This window comes from Cheilinus undulatus, linkage group 17 (genome assembly GCF_018320785.1).
Source record: "Cheilinus undulatus linkage group 17, ASM1832078v1, whole genome shotgun sequence".
Classification (NCBI taxonomy): domain Eukaryota; kingdom Metazoa; phylum Chordata; class Actinopteri; order Labriformes; family Labridae; genus Cheilinus; species Cheilinus undulatus.
In genome coordinates, this window is record NC_054881.1 from 2887385 (window position 1) to 2904591 (window position 17207).

At 38.9% G+C, this 17207-nt stretch overlaps 1 protein-coding gene across 1 annotated transcript in view; it reads right to left on the reverse strand.

Annotated features, from left to right (window-relative positions):
* The window catches only part of LOC121525155 (cGMP-dependent protein kinase 1-like), a 53637-nt gene that overhangs the window by 23594 nt on the left and 12836 nt on the right, over positions 1-17207 (reverse strand). The window contains exon 6 of the mRNA XM_041810992.1: positions 7605-7718. Coding sequence (XP_041666926.1) covers positions 7605-7718 — 114 coding nt within the window. The remainder of the gene's footprint in view (positions 1-7604; positions 7719-17207) is intronic.

Sequence of the window (17207 nt, forward strand, 5' to 3'; positions counted from 1 at the left end):
TTTCATATTTTGACCTTTTAAACTCATTATTTTAATTTTATTTCATATTTTGACCTTTTAAACTCATTATTTTAATTTTATTTTATATTTTGACCTTTAATACTCATGATTTTTTTTTTCATATTTTGACCTTTAAAACTCATTATTTTAATTTTATTTCATATTTTGACCTTTAAAACTCATTATTTTAATTATATTTCATTTTTGACCTTTAAAACTCATGATTTTTAATTTTATTTCATATTTTGACCTTTTAAACTCATTATTTTAATTTTATTTCATATTTTGACCTTTAAAACTCATTATTTTAATTTTATTTCATATTTTGACCTTTAAAACTCATGATTTTTTTTTTCATACTTTGACCTTTAAAACCCAGGATTTTGACTTATATCTCATATTCTGACTATTAAAACTCATGGTTTCTGTGTTCTATCTCATATTTTTTCCTTTTAAAAACATTATTTTGACTTTAAACATCATTTTTTACCTTTGAAACTTATAAGTTTGACTATTTATCTCAGATTTTGAGTTTTTAACTTATCATGTTGACCTCCTAATCTCCAAATCATTTATCATCAGTGCCAAGTTTTTACCCCCATATCATCACTGGTGAAAATGAGGTTGACAGTCTATGGTTAAATGTTGACCCTGTTAGACTCTCAGGTCAGACCTAAATGAAGAATCCGGCCCCTGCTGTGATTGAGTTTGACACCGCTCTCCTAGCTTTAGCATATCTAACTCTTTGCATCAGTTCTCTGTACATTTCTGTTTATACCTCTGTCTCTATAGATCCGTATGGTCTCACTTCTGTGCCAGCATTAACCAAGGCCAGAGGCAGTCTGTGTGCACGTCTCTCCATCTCAGTCATTCCTGTGAATTCATTATCTCAAGAGCTTTGGCAGATATTCATCGAACTCTGCATAAATGTCCACCCTGACTCAGGGTGGCTGAATACTTTTGTCCATATTGTGAGCATGTTTTTCCTATCTGAGATGCCAACAAAGACGCTCTTCGCAGGTTTACACAGAAGATGAAACAAAGTTGAGCCAAAAATACTCGAGTTTATCTGCGTCAGGTGGAAACTGAAGGCTGCAGCAGCGCTGGAAGTATAGAACAAGTTTAACAACCTTTAAAGTTGTTTAAAAAGTTGTTAAAGTTGTTTCTGTGCCCGTCCAGACTTTTTTATCCTTCATGCACCTTAATACAAGGGCTCTCAAATTTGTCAGACTGTGACCCCCAAAAAAGGAGGTGCCAGAGACCGGGGACCCCCACTATACCTGAAGGAGGCTGAACACAGCCATGAACATGCTAGAACAGTCCTGTTCAGACAGGGCCATCCATTAGGGGGATAAAGAGGAGAGATTTCTGGGGCCGAGCTGGACTGGGGGCCCAAAGAGGTCAGGAAAATCATGGTTCACTGTAAAGTTAAGCTGTAATAACCTTATTTTGATGTTTTTAACCTGAATGATAATCTCTCTTCTCAAAGCAGCAAGTATCTTTTTATAATTTATTTGTGCCGTAGCATACAGCTGTCTTAGAAAATGCAGGTCCCTTTTGATAAAAACGGAATTAAAATGGGTTGAAAATGGCTAAAATGTGCTAAAAATGGCAGAACTAGCAGAAAAGGTGGTGAAAGTGGATTTAAAGGTAGCAGAAGTGGATTAGACATGGCAAAAACTTGATTAAAGTGGCAAAACAGTAGCCAAGATGGATTAATATGGCAAAAACATGCCAAAAAAAAAGTGCTGAAAGGAGAGGAAAAAGATTAGAATTAAAACATATCAGTAGTTAAATATAGAGGTTAAAAGGCGTGGTCACAGTAAGAGGTACAATCATGGGGTTAACCCTTTAAGTGCCAAAGTTGCACATATGGTGCCTAATGTTGTTACCACTTTACACCAGCAGATGGCGGACATGAGTAACTTCAATCCCAGCAGCATTTGTGGGCATGTTTCTATTCAAAGTTTTGGAGAGAGAGAGTTTTGAAAGACCCAGCCCCGGTCGAGGAGACGAGGAAGCGGTGGTTGTAGTCTGAGCGTAACGGAGAGAGAGAAAGCGAATTGTAGCGAGAATACTCACAATGCTGGGAGGAATAGAGGAATATTCGCGCTCTGACATGCACTGTCGGTGCATCTGTGAGTACCACAGTTCATCCGTGCACAATGTTAGTCCACAAGCAGCACATACCGAGGCTGATGCTTTGCCTCACTGTGGCCGAGGAGGGAGGGGACGTGGTGGAGGTATCAGGGTGGTCAAAACACAACGAATAGTGATGGAGGTAGGGACAGCCATAGTAGAAGCCATGGGAGAAAATGCACAACCAATGGCGGTGGAGGCTGCCTGGTGATGTCAGAATATGCAAATTAGATGAGTGAATTTACTACCATCACAAACTTTGGGTCGTACTGAAGATTTTTCTCATTTACAGTATGTCTTTATCTCTAACCACGTTCAAGCTACAGCCTTTTGAAATCTTGTTAACAAAATTGAACAATTTCCTGAAAAAACTCTGGCAAGCAAAGGGTTAACACAGTATCAATACTGGCTTAAAAGTGGCAGAAATTGGCAGCAAAGGTGGCGAAGTCCAATTGAAACGTAGCAGAAATGGGATTTAAAGAGCCAAAAAAGAGTTAACTGATGCAAAGAAACTGGTAGAAATTGGCAGATATAGGTTTAACTGGCAGTGTGGGTATAAGTCATGGTGAATGTGGGTAAAATGGATGTTTAAAGTGTCAAAAAGGCGTTAGGCCGGCCACAGATGATTTTTTAATCTGAAATGATTTTAAAACCGTGGGAGACCTCAGACTTCAGGACAATTTACAAAGAGTTTTCATCTTTAATCCTCTGAACGCACACACTAGACGACTCAGCCAGACTGTCAGATCACTGGAGACCACACACCTGCCGACCTGCCTACGACCTCATGTGATCACATGACTTCAAAAAAAAAAAAAACACGGATGTCTGTCGATACTGTCTTGCTGTCTCTCCACAACAGGCTGTCCTGGTGGGCGTTACAGGTGAAGCAACAATCATAGACAAGGGAAAGACTCAGGACGAAATCCTGGCTGGAATTAAGGTACAGTTGTGTTCATGGTTGTGAGCGGTGAAAGTATGTATGATCTGCCTGGTGACACTAGCCAGTGTGCTCGCTCTCATTGGTTGCTGTGGGTACTCCGTCAGTGGCACTACGACCTAGAATCGTAAATATCAGACATGTTTGATATTTACGATTCAGGGTTTGGGAGGCTACGACGCGATTTGGAGCAGTAAATGAATCGTGTTGACACCACACACATGCAGACGACTCAGACAAATAATTGTTTGCGACGAGGCTCCAGTCGGTATACGCCCCCACGATCGTCAAGGGAGGCAAATCTTGCCCCAAATCGGGCTTAAAATCCTGTAGTGTGTGGCCGGCCTTAATAGAGGCAATAATGGGTCAACAGAGGCAGCAATAGGTGGAAAGTGGCAAGAATTGTTTTAGAAGTGTTAAAAACAGGCCGAAAAAGTGGTGGAAAAGGTTTAAAAGTGACAAAATGGCTTAGAAGTGTCAGAAATGGACAGAGTAGGTGGGGAGATTGGTTAAAAATGGCAAAAATTAGTGGGAAAAAGGGATGACGATTGGTTAAAGTGCGGCAAAACTGTTGTGGCGTGACCAAAATTGGTAAAAAGAGGCAAATTGCATAAAATTATGAAAAGTGGCAAAACTGGGTGGAAAAAGCGGTTAAAAAGTGGCACAAATAAATACTTTCAACATCAGAACCCAGTAACAGTGTGACACCCTTTTTAGCTCTATACTGAGGGAGCTGTTAGCCAGGATGCTAGCATCAATGCTAATGATCAAACACATATGCAGTGACATCATCAGTAAACATTAACATGACTGTGATTTCAGCAGAAATCTCACCACATCACCATGTTTATTTATCTAATTCATGCATATATTTCATAAAAATGGGTAAAATATACAGTTTGAATCCACTGAAAAATATCCTTCGTTCTTTAAAGGCATCTGGCGACCCTCTCTCAGTGTCTCGTGACCGTGACAGTGTCTTGGGGATTCTGCCTTGAAGCTCTAAACCAGACTGTCCTACTACTTCATTCAGCGAGGATCAGGGTAAACCATGGAGGACATTTGTAATTGCTCGTCTTTGTTAAAGAGAAGCTGATGTGTGTTTCTTTGGAGATTTAAATGCCCTCCCCTTCTCCTCGTCTCCTGAATGACCTCGAACATCACAAGGACGCCGACTGAAAGAATGAAACAGACAGGGGAAAGGTGGGCTCAGATCTGCCTTCGTAGCTAAGTGGATTTTAAAGAGCTGGCTGATTGTTCCCTCCTCTACCTCACACAGCCACGACCCTCAGCGCTGTAAACAAACTCTCTTCACACGCCGCTTCATCGGCCGAGGTCTCGGCATCCTGCCAGCGCTTCAAAGTGAGAAAACACAAACACAAATCAGTCTGACAGCCTCGGTTCAAGCCGATCCATCATCGGCAGCACGCCTGTCAGCGGCAGAAACAGAGATCTGAACTACAGAGAGGAAACATGCGGAGTGATGCAGCATCAACACAGAGGTGAAGGTCTGAGGGCTTCTAGAAACATCTGCACTTTTACCTTTGTAAATGAGGAAATGGGAGGCTAAATCAAGTCCTCATGCTGTGAACTAAGAGGAATTTTTCATAAACAGCAGTTAAAAAATTCAGCTGCAAAATGATTTTTAAGCCAACAAATTGGTGAGAAAATAGATGTGTGCTTTGCTTTTTGGATGAAATGGCCTTGGTAAGAGCTGGGCCTCATTTTTTAATGTTAGGTAACCAAAAAACAGGGTTTGGAACTGCTGTTCGCCACTTCCCACGCAAAATAAGAGATCCTGGGCTGTTTTAGCTCAGCTGGTAGAGCAGGCGCTCAAATCCGGAGGCTGTTGTCCTCACTGGTCAGGGGATTGATTCCCAGCCTCGGTGCTGTTTGGTGCATTTCTTCCCCTCTCTCCTCATATAAACAGCTCTAAACAAGGCTTCTGGTAGGGTTCTCTATGTAGACTTCACTTCTTTCCTCTCTAAGGGGAGTTCTCTGCTGCTGCATGGCGACAACCTCAGAAACCTACAGCTATATCTGAGATAAACGCCACACTGGCAGCTTCCAATACAGCTAAGCCCCGCCCATATCTACAGTCTCATTCTCCTAAAATGACACTGATTGGTCAGGTCAGTTTCAGACCTGGCACAGTTGTTTCAGATCGGAGCTTTGCAAGCTAGATCTGCCTGATGGCAGACATGGAATCTGGACAGTCCATCTGCTTTGGAAGGCTGAATATTCCGACCTACGGTTGAGATATGAGGCCTAGTGTTAGTTCGTGCAGGACACGGTGGTCGTACGCCCAGCTGTGATTAGCCAGCTGGTGCTAATTACCAACCCCCAGCTCCCTCAGCCAATCACAGTGCTTTCTCTAAACACAGTGGTGTATTTAACCCTTAACCCTCAGGCATGAATGCATGATTATACCATGCAATAGCTATGAGATCAAAAAATGTGGTTTGAATGGAAGTCAATGGGATTTTTTTGTCCTTAATGACTCAAAAGGGTGGTAAATTTTAAATCAGATGCTACACAAAAACTAAAAATGCATCAAAGTCAATATTTTGGATAATCATTGACATGTCCAAGCTGGATTTAGAAATAATGCCCCAGCCATCCAACATTTGGTTTAAGGAAGATATCACAGTTTTTTCCCCATAAATAACAACATTGACTCTGAGTAATCAAACCGGCATTTAAAGGGTTAAAATTCTCAAAATGATTGAATGTTTGGTAGTTTTGAGCACAGCTGAAGTTGTTTAAGAGATTTATGCAAAAAAGTAGAAAAAAATATGAATCTGTTAAATTTTTATGGCAGTTTTTTGGAAGTGGACATTTTTGTCCTTCATGGCTTTAAAGGGTACATTTTTTCAGTGTTCCCCTGACCTGCTAGAGCAACTGAAATTTGAACTGAAAAATTTGCCTTGCAAGAAACTTTGTTGCAAAAAATGAGACCATATGCACTAACACAGGCAAAATGGTGAGCAGATAAAGAGGGAACCCAAATGGACAAAAAAGTCCCTAGTGATGCCTGAGGGTTAAGACAGGGGTCATCAATGACATTTGTACAAGGGCCAGCTTTTTACTGAACAGGCACTTTGGGGCAGAACTAAGAATAATAAAAAAATAAACAAACAAATACAAATAAACAAAAGAAATGCTTTAAATAGTCTAATTAAGATAATTTTGTACATGGATTTTCTTTTTTTTTTTCAAATGTATGCAATTTTTAGGCTCCAACAGTGAGATCAGTCCCTGTATCGCAGCCGGCCACAAGGGGGCGACTGAGACATTTTAGCTAAATCTACCCATGGCAACAAATATTATATTAAATAATAATGACTAACAGGTGGATATCTGTTTTTGGAGTTGTTTTAATAGCTGTAGGAAGTTTATTAAAGAAAAATGAAATAAAATAAAAAAAAAAAAAAAAAAACAGCAACATATTTGTCTAGATTTTTTTCCTCTGCACATATTCTGAATTTGATCATGCTCTGGGGGCCGGATGGGACGATATGGGGGGCCTGGTGTGGCCTTAAGAGCTTCTTGGGGCATTTTATTCCATTCTGTTTTTTTATTTTCAAGCTATTTTGGCTGTGTTGTAAAAATATAGCTCAAATCTGCCAGATAATAAGCTTTTTAAAAAATTGAATTGTCATCTCAGTTCCTTAAATTAGCCTAAAACAGCTAAGCTACACAAAAACTGACACATTTATTCCTAAGGACCAAAAGTGTCCCATTGAAAATGCCGTTTTTATCCAACATTTATTTTAACAAAAACAAATATATTCCTTTATGTTCAGATTTCATTTTAGACTATTAGCTGTTAATGTTTTATTTCTATGTTTGTCCACCAGATGGCGCTACTTTTTCCCATTCGAAGCATGCTGTTAAGTTTTACACTTTTACTGTTTTCTGCAATGGTGCTATGCTACTGAAAGTGTGTGTGTGTTTACAAAAAAAAGTGTGTATTATTTTATTTGAGTTTTTGTGATTTTGTTCTAACAGTGGAGTTGTGTAAACATACCAGCCTTTGAAGGGTTAAAATCCCCAAAATATCATTATTTTTTGATATGAATATTTCAGGCTGAAGCTGTTTTAAAAGACTAACCCTATGGGTAGAAAGCTCCGTTCATATTCATATCAAAGTTAGAACATAAATAAGCCTTTAGTGTGGATCTGTGCTCTGTTGTATGAAATGAGAGTCCTGCTGAGTAGAAGCAGTTAGGAGAGTTTCAGACAGAAGAGACGTTATTAATGAGAGGATAAATGAAAGAGTGCAGACGTGCCGTTATTGGCTGACCCTCAGAACAGCCTCCATTCGTCACTGCATGAATAAAAATTTATTAAAGCCTTTCAAAGCCTTAATTTCTTTTTCTCCTCCAGCAGCGATGCAGACGTGACCTCCAGAGGAGATGTCAGGGTCAGCCAGCCCATTGTGATAGTGACTGACAAAATGAAAAGCCAGCTTCATTATTGGTGAGGATCTTTCAGGCCTCTGATAAGTGTTTAGAGTGTTTACCTGTCACCGTTGCTGTGCGTGTGCAGTTGTAGAGGATGGCTAGCTCTCCAAAGACTTTTCCAGGGCCGATGTCGCACAGCTTCTGTCCCTGTTTGGACACCTCCACCATTCCCTCTGCCAACAAATGATAAAACAACATTCACATCAGGGTTGGGCGTCTTTGCATCCACTGAACGTTCAGAAATAAGACATGAAACAAACAGAAGATACCTGCGAGTCAACCATGCAGAAGTATAAAGTCAGCACATGCAGCAACCTTCCCTTTGTTCAGTTAGTCCTACAGCAGCTCAGGAACGGTGAGAGAGCTCAGGCATCAAAGAGACAGCGCTCCTCATGCTCTCACTGCCCACCATGCAAACATGGAGACGTTCTTTATCTCACCTTCTCTACCACATCAGACCTTACAAAGCCCAAGGATGGTCAAGCTTTCATATCTGACATCAGGTGGCTCTATCATGCAAAGCTTCAAGATGACGCCCTTGATCACCACTACAGAATGACTGCACCAGTCAGAGTCAATAGAGAAGCTTATTACACCCCAGAAAACCTTAAAACAGAGAAGCTTTGACCTCAGAAATTATCCAATGCAAGTCACATTGATCAGTTTATTTCCCACACTTATACAGAAGGCTTTAGTTGTCAAACTTAATTTTCAACCTTTTTTTTTTTTGTCCGTATATTTCCATTGCCCTTATTACCTCCGCCAAGGAGGTTATGTGATCGGGTGGGTTTGTTTGTTTGTTTGTTTGTTTGTTTGTTAGTTTGTTAGCAACATAACTCAAAAAGTTATGGACGGATTTTGATGAAATTTTCAGGAAATGTCAGAAATGGCATAAGGAAGAACTGATTAGATTTTGGGAGTGATCCAGATCACCGTCTGGATCCAGGAATTTTTTAAAGCATTCTGTACTATTGGGAGATAGGGCTAATGGCGGAGGTCTGCGCTGTTACCACTTTACACCAGGAGATGGCGGACATGAGTAACTTCAATCCCAGCAGCATCTTTGGGTGTGTTTCTATTCAAAGTTTTGGAGTTTATAGAGTTTGAAAGACGCACACCCGGTCGAGGAGACGAGTCGGAGCGTAACAGAGAGAAAGACAGTGAATTGTAGCGTGAATACTGACAATGCTGGGAGGAATAGAGGAATATTCACCATGACTTTCACACGTAGTGAAGCCAATGCTTTGCCTCACTGTGTCTCCAACCCACCAGGAGGGAGTAATAGGCGAATTACATTTGGGGAGTAATCCGGATCACCAACTGGATCCAGGAATGTTTTTCAAGGATTCTTCAGTATTGGGAGATAGGGCTGATGGCGGAGATCTGTGCTCTCCAAGTGCTATTCTAGTTTGCTATTTTTTTTTTGGCCACTTCTAATCAATTTTTGCTGCTTTAAGCCCATTTTAACTGCTTCTTTTCGCCACTTTCTGCCAGTTTTTGCCACTTTCATCCCGTTTTAGCCCTTTTTTTTTTACCAGTGTTTCCCTCTTTTATTCTGCTTTTTGCTATTTCAATTTTTTCCCTTATTTTTTTTCTTTTTACCATTTTTTGCCCACTCAAGCTGCCTTTTGAAAATAAATGCCACTTTTTTGGCCATTTTTGTCACTCTTTGCTGCTTTTTGCCATTTTAAGTCACTTTCCACTCATTTTTTTGCTTCATTTTTCTGCTTTTTTACCATTTTGGTCACCTGTACCTTAGTTTCTTGTCACTTCTCACCGATTCCTACCACCCCAATTTTGCCACTTTTTTGCCCATTTTTGCTGCTTTTTGCCCATTTGTCACTTTCCCCTCATTTTTTGCCACAGTTTTTGCTGCCTTTAACCACGTTTGCCACCTGTAACTTAGTTTTTTTTCCACTCCTCACCCATTTCTGCCTCTTATTATCCCCATTTTTGTCACTTTTTACCCATTTTCCCACATTTTTTGCAAAATTTTTGCCACTCTTTGCCAATTTACACTCATTTTTATTGCTTTTTGGCCATTTTTGCCACCTGTAACTTAGCTTTTTGTCACTTTTCATCCACATCTGTCCCTTACTATCCCCATTTAGTCACTTTTCACCAATTTTGCCACTTTTAGACCTTTTTTTTTGTCAGCTTAAACTGAATTTATTGTCACTTTAACCCATTTTTCACCACTTTTCACCACTTAGATTGCAGCTCTTGTAAAGGTATTTTTCAACAGTTTGGCTCTTTGGTTGAGTAACGCTGCTGTAGACAGTAGCGTGGATGCAGCTTCAGCAGCAGATTGATCAGAACCGGATGTTTCTTTTAAAGGGTCAGGCTGGCTTTCATTGTGCTGATTTTTGTCCAACAGACCTGGCAACCCTGTCTTATACCCTCTTCATCATGTGGAAAGAGAGGAGAGAACTTAAAGGAAATGAGATGTTTTTCTAAAATAGTTGTTTCTTGCAGAGATGTACAACCCCAATTCCAAAAAAGTTGGGTCGCAATTCAAAAACGTAATGACTGTAAATCTCATAAACTCATATTATATTCTCAGTACAACAGAAACAACATAGCAGATGTTGAAACTGAGGCATTTTACCATTGCATGAAAAAAAATAGCTACTTTTGGAATATGATGGGAGCAACACATCTCAAAAAAGCAGGGACGGGACAGCAAAAGGCTGGAAAAGTAAGTGGAGTAAACAGAGGCCACTGCATTAAAAACAGGCATGATCCTGGACCAAAGCTCATTTAACGTGGACTGAGAAAACATGGAAAACTGTTCTGTGGTCAGAGGAAACCACAGACGCCATGTAGAGGGAGCATCCAGCTTGTTCTCCTGGCTCAGGTCTAAAGCCTGCATCTCTGATGGTATGGGGTTGCATTAGTGCTTATGGCGTCTGGAAAGGAACTATCAATGCTGAGAAGTAGAGAGAGGTTTGAGAGCAACATACGCTCCCATCCAGACAACATCTCTGTCAGAAAGACCATGCTAGACCACATGCCACATCCATCACAACAGCATGGCTTCACAGGAGAAGAAGTCCAGACCTTTCACTGATAGAAAACATTTTAAAAAGAATAAAAGAAGAGGATGCTACACAACGGTAATCAGACAGCCCTGTCCCGACTTTTTTGAGATGTTGCTGCCATCAAATTCATCAGCTAATATTTTTCCTGAAATGTTAAAAAGTCTCATTTCAACATCTGATTTGTTGTTTCCACTAAATTGTGTTTTAAACAGCGCCCCACCTCTTCTGGAGTCGGGGTTACATAATGAACCTCCTAAAAGCGAGCTGGCACGCTGACGTTTTCTGCACATATACTGTATCTTAATTAGCTGACTCATTTAATGAGTCACGTTTTTTTGGATTGACATGTGCTGCTAAAAATAGACTCCTGTTTACTCTCAGCATCACTCACAGCCAAACTCAGTCAGAGTGAGGATTTACTGACATGGCAGACGGGCTCACCAGTCAAAAATATCAGTTTAGTATTAAACACCATTGTGCCCCTTTATGTGCTCTCTCTCTGCAAAGCTGCCCATTAAACTCTATGATGAGTAATTATAATCAGAGAGAAATCTGTCCGCTCTGCATGATCAGAACGGTCTGAGGTTGAGTCAGAGGAAAGTCAGGAAAGTGTAGTTTGATTGTGTGCAAAGATCTCCTTTGTTGTGTATTATAATCTGCAGATGATGTTTAAATTTGAGTTTTGTTTTTAAGGAGGTCATGGGATGTTCAGTGGGGTTAACCTCCTCAGACCTGAGCTTTATATGAATACATCTTTAATTTCTCCTCTTAAATGGGATAATCAGGACCAGATCACCTTAAAACAAATTCTACATTTTAAATCCGATTTTGACCTTTTAAAGTCATGATTTTGACTTTTATTTCATGTTTTGACCTTTTTCAACTCCTAACTTTGACTTTTATTTCATGTTTTGACCTTTTTCAACTCCTAACTTTGACATTTATCTTGGTTTTTACCTTTAAAAGTCATGCTTTTTAAAGTTATTTCATATTTTCACTTTTAAAACTCATGAATATGAAATTTTATCTCATATTTTGACATTTTAAACTCATGATTTTGATGTTTATCTAATATTTCGATTGTTAAATATCATGATTTTGAATTAGGGTTTTTTTTCTCAGTTTTGCTAACATTTCAACTTCTTACTTTGACTTTTTTTCTCTTTTTTTGATTGTTAAATGTCATGATTTGAATTTAATTTTATGTTTTGACCTTTAAACTCAATTTGAATTTGAAATTTTCTCTCGTATTTTGACCTTTAAAAGTCATTATTTGACTTTTATCTCATTTCTTGACTGTTAAAAATCATGGCTCCAGTATTCTATCTCATATTTTGCCTTTTAAAAACATGATTTTGACTTTGAATGTCATGTTTTTACCTTTAAAACTTCTACATTTGACTTTTTACCTCAGATTTTAAGTTTTTAACTTATCATGCTGACCTCACAATCTCAGACTTATTTAGGCTCACACTCAGTGGTTAAATATTGACCCTGTTAGGCTCTCAGGTTAGACCCAAATTCAGAATCCAGCCCCTGCTGTGACTGAGTTTGACACCCCTGGTTTAAAGCTCAGCCTCGTCTTTGAACGGGAATTAATTTAGACCAAAAATGATGTCCAACATTTACACAAATTCCCTTAAATTTTCAAGGAAACTGCAAAAAATTAAGCTATGTTAGAAACACTTTAATATATTTTTAAAGTTTCCAACAAAAAGTTCCCCATTTTTTAAATGTTCCTCATGAAGGTTTCAGTGAAACTTTATCACAACACTTGAATTTTAATCAAAATGCCCCCAAAAGTCCCAATTAAATATTCCCTCACGCACCCCAAAGAAAGTTCCCATTTTTTCATGCAAATACTCAAAAATTTCACTGAAAGTCCTCCCCAAAACTTCCAATGAAACTCTAAAAGAACCTTTCCCAAAATTTCCATGAAAACACTTGGAAATTTCCAAGATTTATCAAGACTACCTGGGTGCAGCCGAGGACCTCCACTTCACACCGGAAGTTGGAAAATTGCCGCCATATCTCATCTCCTAATACCGGAAGCTTCTTGACCTGACCGTCGTCTTTGTGGTTTTGTACGTGTGTCGCCGCCATGTTAATAGAGGCAGGCAAATACAAGTAGATTAAAAACACGTAAGTTTTTGAGTTAACAAGCTCAGTGATAATGTTATTTTTATTTCAATGAATCAATACTGATCTAAATTCACAAGGACTGTGCAAGTTTCCAGAATAAAAAGCTCAAACAACAAGATTACATGGATTTTAATGAATCATTTATAATGAATGATCCATGTTAAAATAATAACTGACAGTCAAACATAAAATCAGAATCTGCTTTCTTGTATTTTCTCAGTTAAATGAAAAGATGAACTCCATGATTTAAAAAATAGTTTATATATAATACAGTTTCTTACATCTATAGACATTTTTTATTTTGAATCCATATATTTTATATACATATTAATCTGATCGTTTGAGCTTTTTATTCTGAAAATGTACACAATCCTTGTCTACTGTGTTGAATGGCGTAGCGACCTGCCTCTGGCAACATGGCGGCGACATCTGCGTCCAGCCAGCCAATCTCCCGTCACATAGTATGTCTGTGCTCAGTGATACGTGAATTTGGATCATAAATCGATTTTTTAAATTAATGTAATGTTATCGCTGTGCTTGTTGGTCTGAAAAGTCACGTATTTTTCGTCTACTTATATTTCCTTATGTGGCGAACGTGCCTCCATTACTTATTTTATTATATCCACCTTATTCCTGGGGCCGCTGCTGTAAATCTGAATATGGGCGAAACTTCCGGTGCTAAGGTGGGAGTACTAATGCCGCGTTCCAGGCAACCCGTAACTCGGAAATTTCCCAGTTGAAATCTCCGAGTTCCGACCTGAAAGCATTCCAGGCAAATTACGACTTTGGTTTGATCGCAAGGAATTCTGGTATGTGATCAAACCAACATGGCAGACATTATAAGATTTATGCTTAATCATTTCAATCACCAAAGGAGCCTGCAACTTGCTCATTTGAGTGAAACGGAGGAGGGGAAACAGCGCATAAGGTAACAGAAGCTTATACTTTGTATTTTATGGTATTTGTCGTTATTTTGAAATGCTGCCATATTGTTTAGGCAGTGATGTGACGTCACAAGTCGTAACTCGGAGTACATCGATCTGGTACGAGTTAACGGGTGGGAAATTACGAGTTCGACTGCCATTCCAGTGCACTTTCACGAGTTACAGGTGGGAAAAACACGAGTTACGGGTTGCCTGGAACGCAGCAATAAATACATGTATTTTAATACAGAAGCTAACGATAGATGTGAACTACGAACAACAGTTGTTGATAGGAATTCACCGTGAATTTGTAAATATTTACATATTTTTGTAATCACATGTTCACTTTGTTTGTTTTGTAAGATGTAAGTAAGTAAATAAGGTGGACACCACGCTATTCCTGGGGGGTCTACTGTAGCGAATGTAGGTGGAACTTCACGTACAGTAACAATAATAGCAAAACGCGATTCTTCTAAGGGTTTACTAAAGTGATTTAGCGTCAACAGTGGGGAAATAAGGATTTCAGCAACCCCACACACTAGAAATGTTATGTGAAGGTGGTGTCCAAACTCAGTTCACAAAACGTGATCGTCTATACTAATACGAAGCTAATAAAGTTAGCTAAATATGCTTGTCTAGGTTATCTGAGGTAACGTTGTCACTTTGTACTCTTTCGTAGAGGGCAGATAAATAATAATATTGTCCTGTTTAAGGCGAAGCAGTCCAAGTTACATATTTTAATGTCCGAAGTTTCACATATCGTATTCAATGCAAAGTCCCATTTAGATAGAAGGGACCGGAAGTTGCTCTCATATTTCACGCAAAGAATCATGGGGGCTAAGGAATAAGGTGGATACATATATATATATATATATATATATATATATATATATATATATATATATAATATATATTTATCATACGTATTATTTATGTTATAGTGGTGATGCACAAAGAAAACAAAGACATTTTTCAGTTCAAGAAGCTTCCGATATTGGAAGACGAGATATGGTGGTGATTTTCCGACTTCTGGTGTGAAGTGGAGGTCCTAGACTGCATCCAGGTAGTCCTGAAAAATCTTGGAAATTTCCAAGTGTTGTCATGTAAATTTTGGGAAAGGTTCTTTAAGAGTTTCATTGGAAGTTTTGGGGAGGACTTTCAGTGAAATTTTTGAGTATTTGCATGAAAAAATGGGAACTTTCTTTGGGGTGTGTGGGGGAATGTTTCAGGCATTTTTGTGTAAATTTGGGAAATGTATCCAGAATTTTTGGAGAATTTTATTTGAATTTTGGGGGAGAATTTTCTTAAAAATTTAAAGCATTCTTGTGGAAACTTGGAAAATTTATTTTTTAATATTCTTAATTTTATTGAGAATGGGGAGGCAGGGTGTCCTTAGAAATATCTAGATTTTTATGGAAATCCCAGGGAATTTGTTAGGATGTTTGGGGGAATTCTCAGTAAGTTTCATGGAATCTTGGGGAAAATATTTATGTGTTTTGGGGAGTTTGCTTTGAGACTTTTTTTATTATTCGGGCGTTATGGTAACGTTTAACTGAAACGTTCATGAAGAACATTTAAAAAATGGGGTACTTTTTGTTGGAAACTTTAAAAATATATTATGGTGTTGCTAACATAAATTTTTTGCAGTTTCCTAGAAAATTTAAGGAATTTGTGTTAATATTGGACATTATTTTTGGTCTAAATTAATTCCCATTTAAAGAAGAGGCTGAGCTTTTAAATCAGGGTACTTTTTTTTTAGAAACTTTAAAAATATTTTAAGGTGTTTCTAACATAAATTTTATGCCGTTTCCTAGAAAATTTTAGGGAATTTGTGTTAATACGCCTCTCAGATTTATCCCAAAAACATTCATGAAACTGTAACTGAAAAACTTCTGATGAGTTACTGAACCTTTAATGGACATGCAGGCAGTTATCTAAAATTCTAACAGTAGAAAATAATACTACGCTGCTGGAGAGCCATGATGGGACGTTCTCACATGTGCATGCAGAGTCTGAGGAGGTTAGTGTAACAATTCAAACTTTAATGGGAATTAGAATCAAACAATACCTAGAACTGATCTGATACCGCCACGACTAAAACTACATGACCAAGACACACAAGGCTGGGTTATTTTCTTTTCTAGTTACTATAAATTTCAGACAAACTGCTGCACTTTGCTAACTTACACGGTAAAAACACATTTCTGCAAGTTTGTTTAATGCTCCCTGTTTAACTCTTCAGCTTTGGTGTGTTTGCATCACTATCAGGACCTGAAAACCATCAGATGAGTCCAGATTCTCCAGCTGGACTTCAGATGACATACTGCGTTACGGCCAGACTTGCACTCATACAGCACTGCACCCTCCTGCTGGCTCTGCTGATCCTGTTTTATCTGAACCGGCTCAGTTAGACCTCTGAAGACAGCGGGATGGGGGTGTATCTGCGTCCCCAGCTTCACACACAGCAGCTCTGTACCACGCTGTGATTTTGGTATTGATTAAGATAAACCAATCATGTCTTAATAATAAAAATCAGCCAGTAATGATCAGTTGTTGTATTTTATCAGACATCGGTTTGTTTCTCTGGTCAGAGCATCTAAAATGAGCTCCCCAGTTCACCCAGAAGAAAGAAAGTTTCTCTGATAAAAATGCTGATATTTTCACAAGAACAAGGCTCACAGCGTTAGGGCCTCATCTTTTCGAGATGATAAATGTCTGCAGAAGCACCAAAACCCTCCAGGACTCTGTCCATCTAGCAAGGACGCTGCAAATTTATGCACGTTTCACAAACAGACGGATGGAGAGATTAAACCCAACGCTGCCGGATCATCAGAGGCATTTTAAAGAGCTCTTCAGAGGACAGAGAAGACAGCAGCAGTCGTCCTTTCAGACAGACACAGAGGACGTCCTTGAGTCAAAGAATGAGAGGAGTGAAAGTGCCAGGAACATGTGACTGAACCGGACTGAGGACGCCACACACCACGGCTAGAAACCGTCTTTTATTGTCCTGGTGGATTCAGAAATCTACCGTTTAGAAACCAGAGTAATGTAACAGCATCCTGAGTTACTGTGTATTCAGATCTTCTCATGTTGCTTCTGTCTGGGGGGTTTCTCTCTGTGCTTCACAGACAGCTGTGAAAAAAGCATTTCCTGATACGGCTTTTTCAAAATAAAGGAATTCAGTAATATAACAACAGGGGCTTTTATTGTGAAGAACCTATCTAACAGCAAGAGCAACACTCCACTTAAGATACATGCACGTCTAAACACCAGGGACAGACTACTGATCATGCACTATATGGACAAAAGTATTTGGCCACACCTGGTAATTATTGAGTGTAGGTGTTTCAATCAGATCTGTTTCCACTACAGTGAAAAGTGGAAAAAATGGGCAGAAAGTGATAAAAAAAATGAGTTAAAGGTGGCAAAAATGTTCAAAAAGTGGCAAAAAAATGAGTGAAAAGTGGCTAAAGTGGGCAAAAATCAGAAAAAAAGGGTGGGAAAATGGAATTGGCAAAAAGTGGCATTCACCCACAAAAGGCAGTTTAAATGGGCG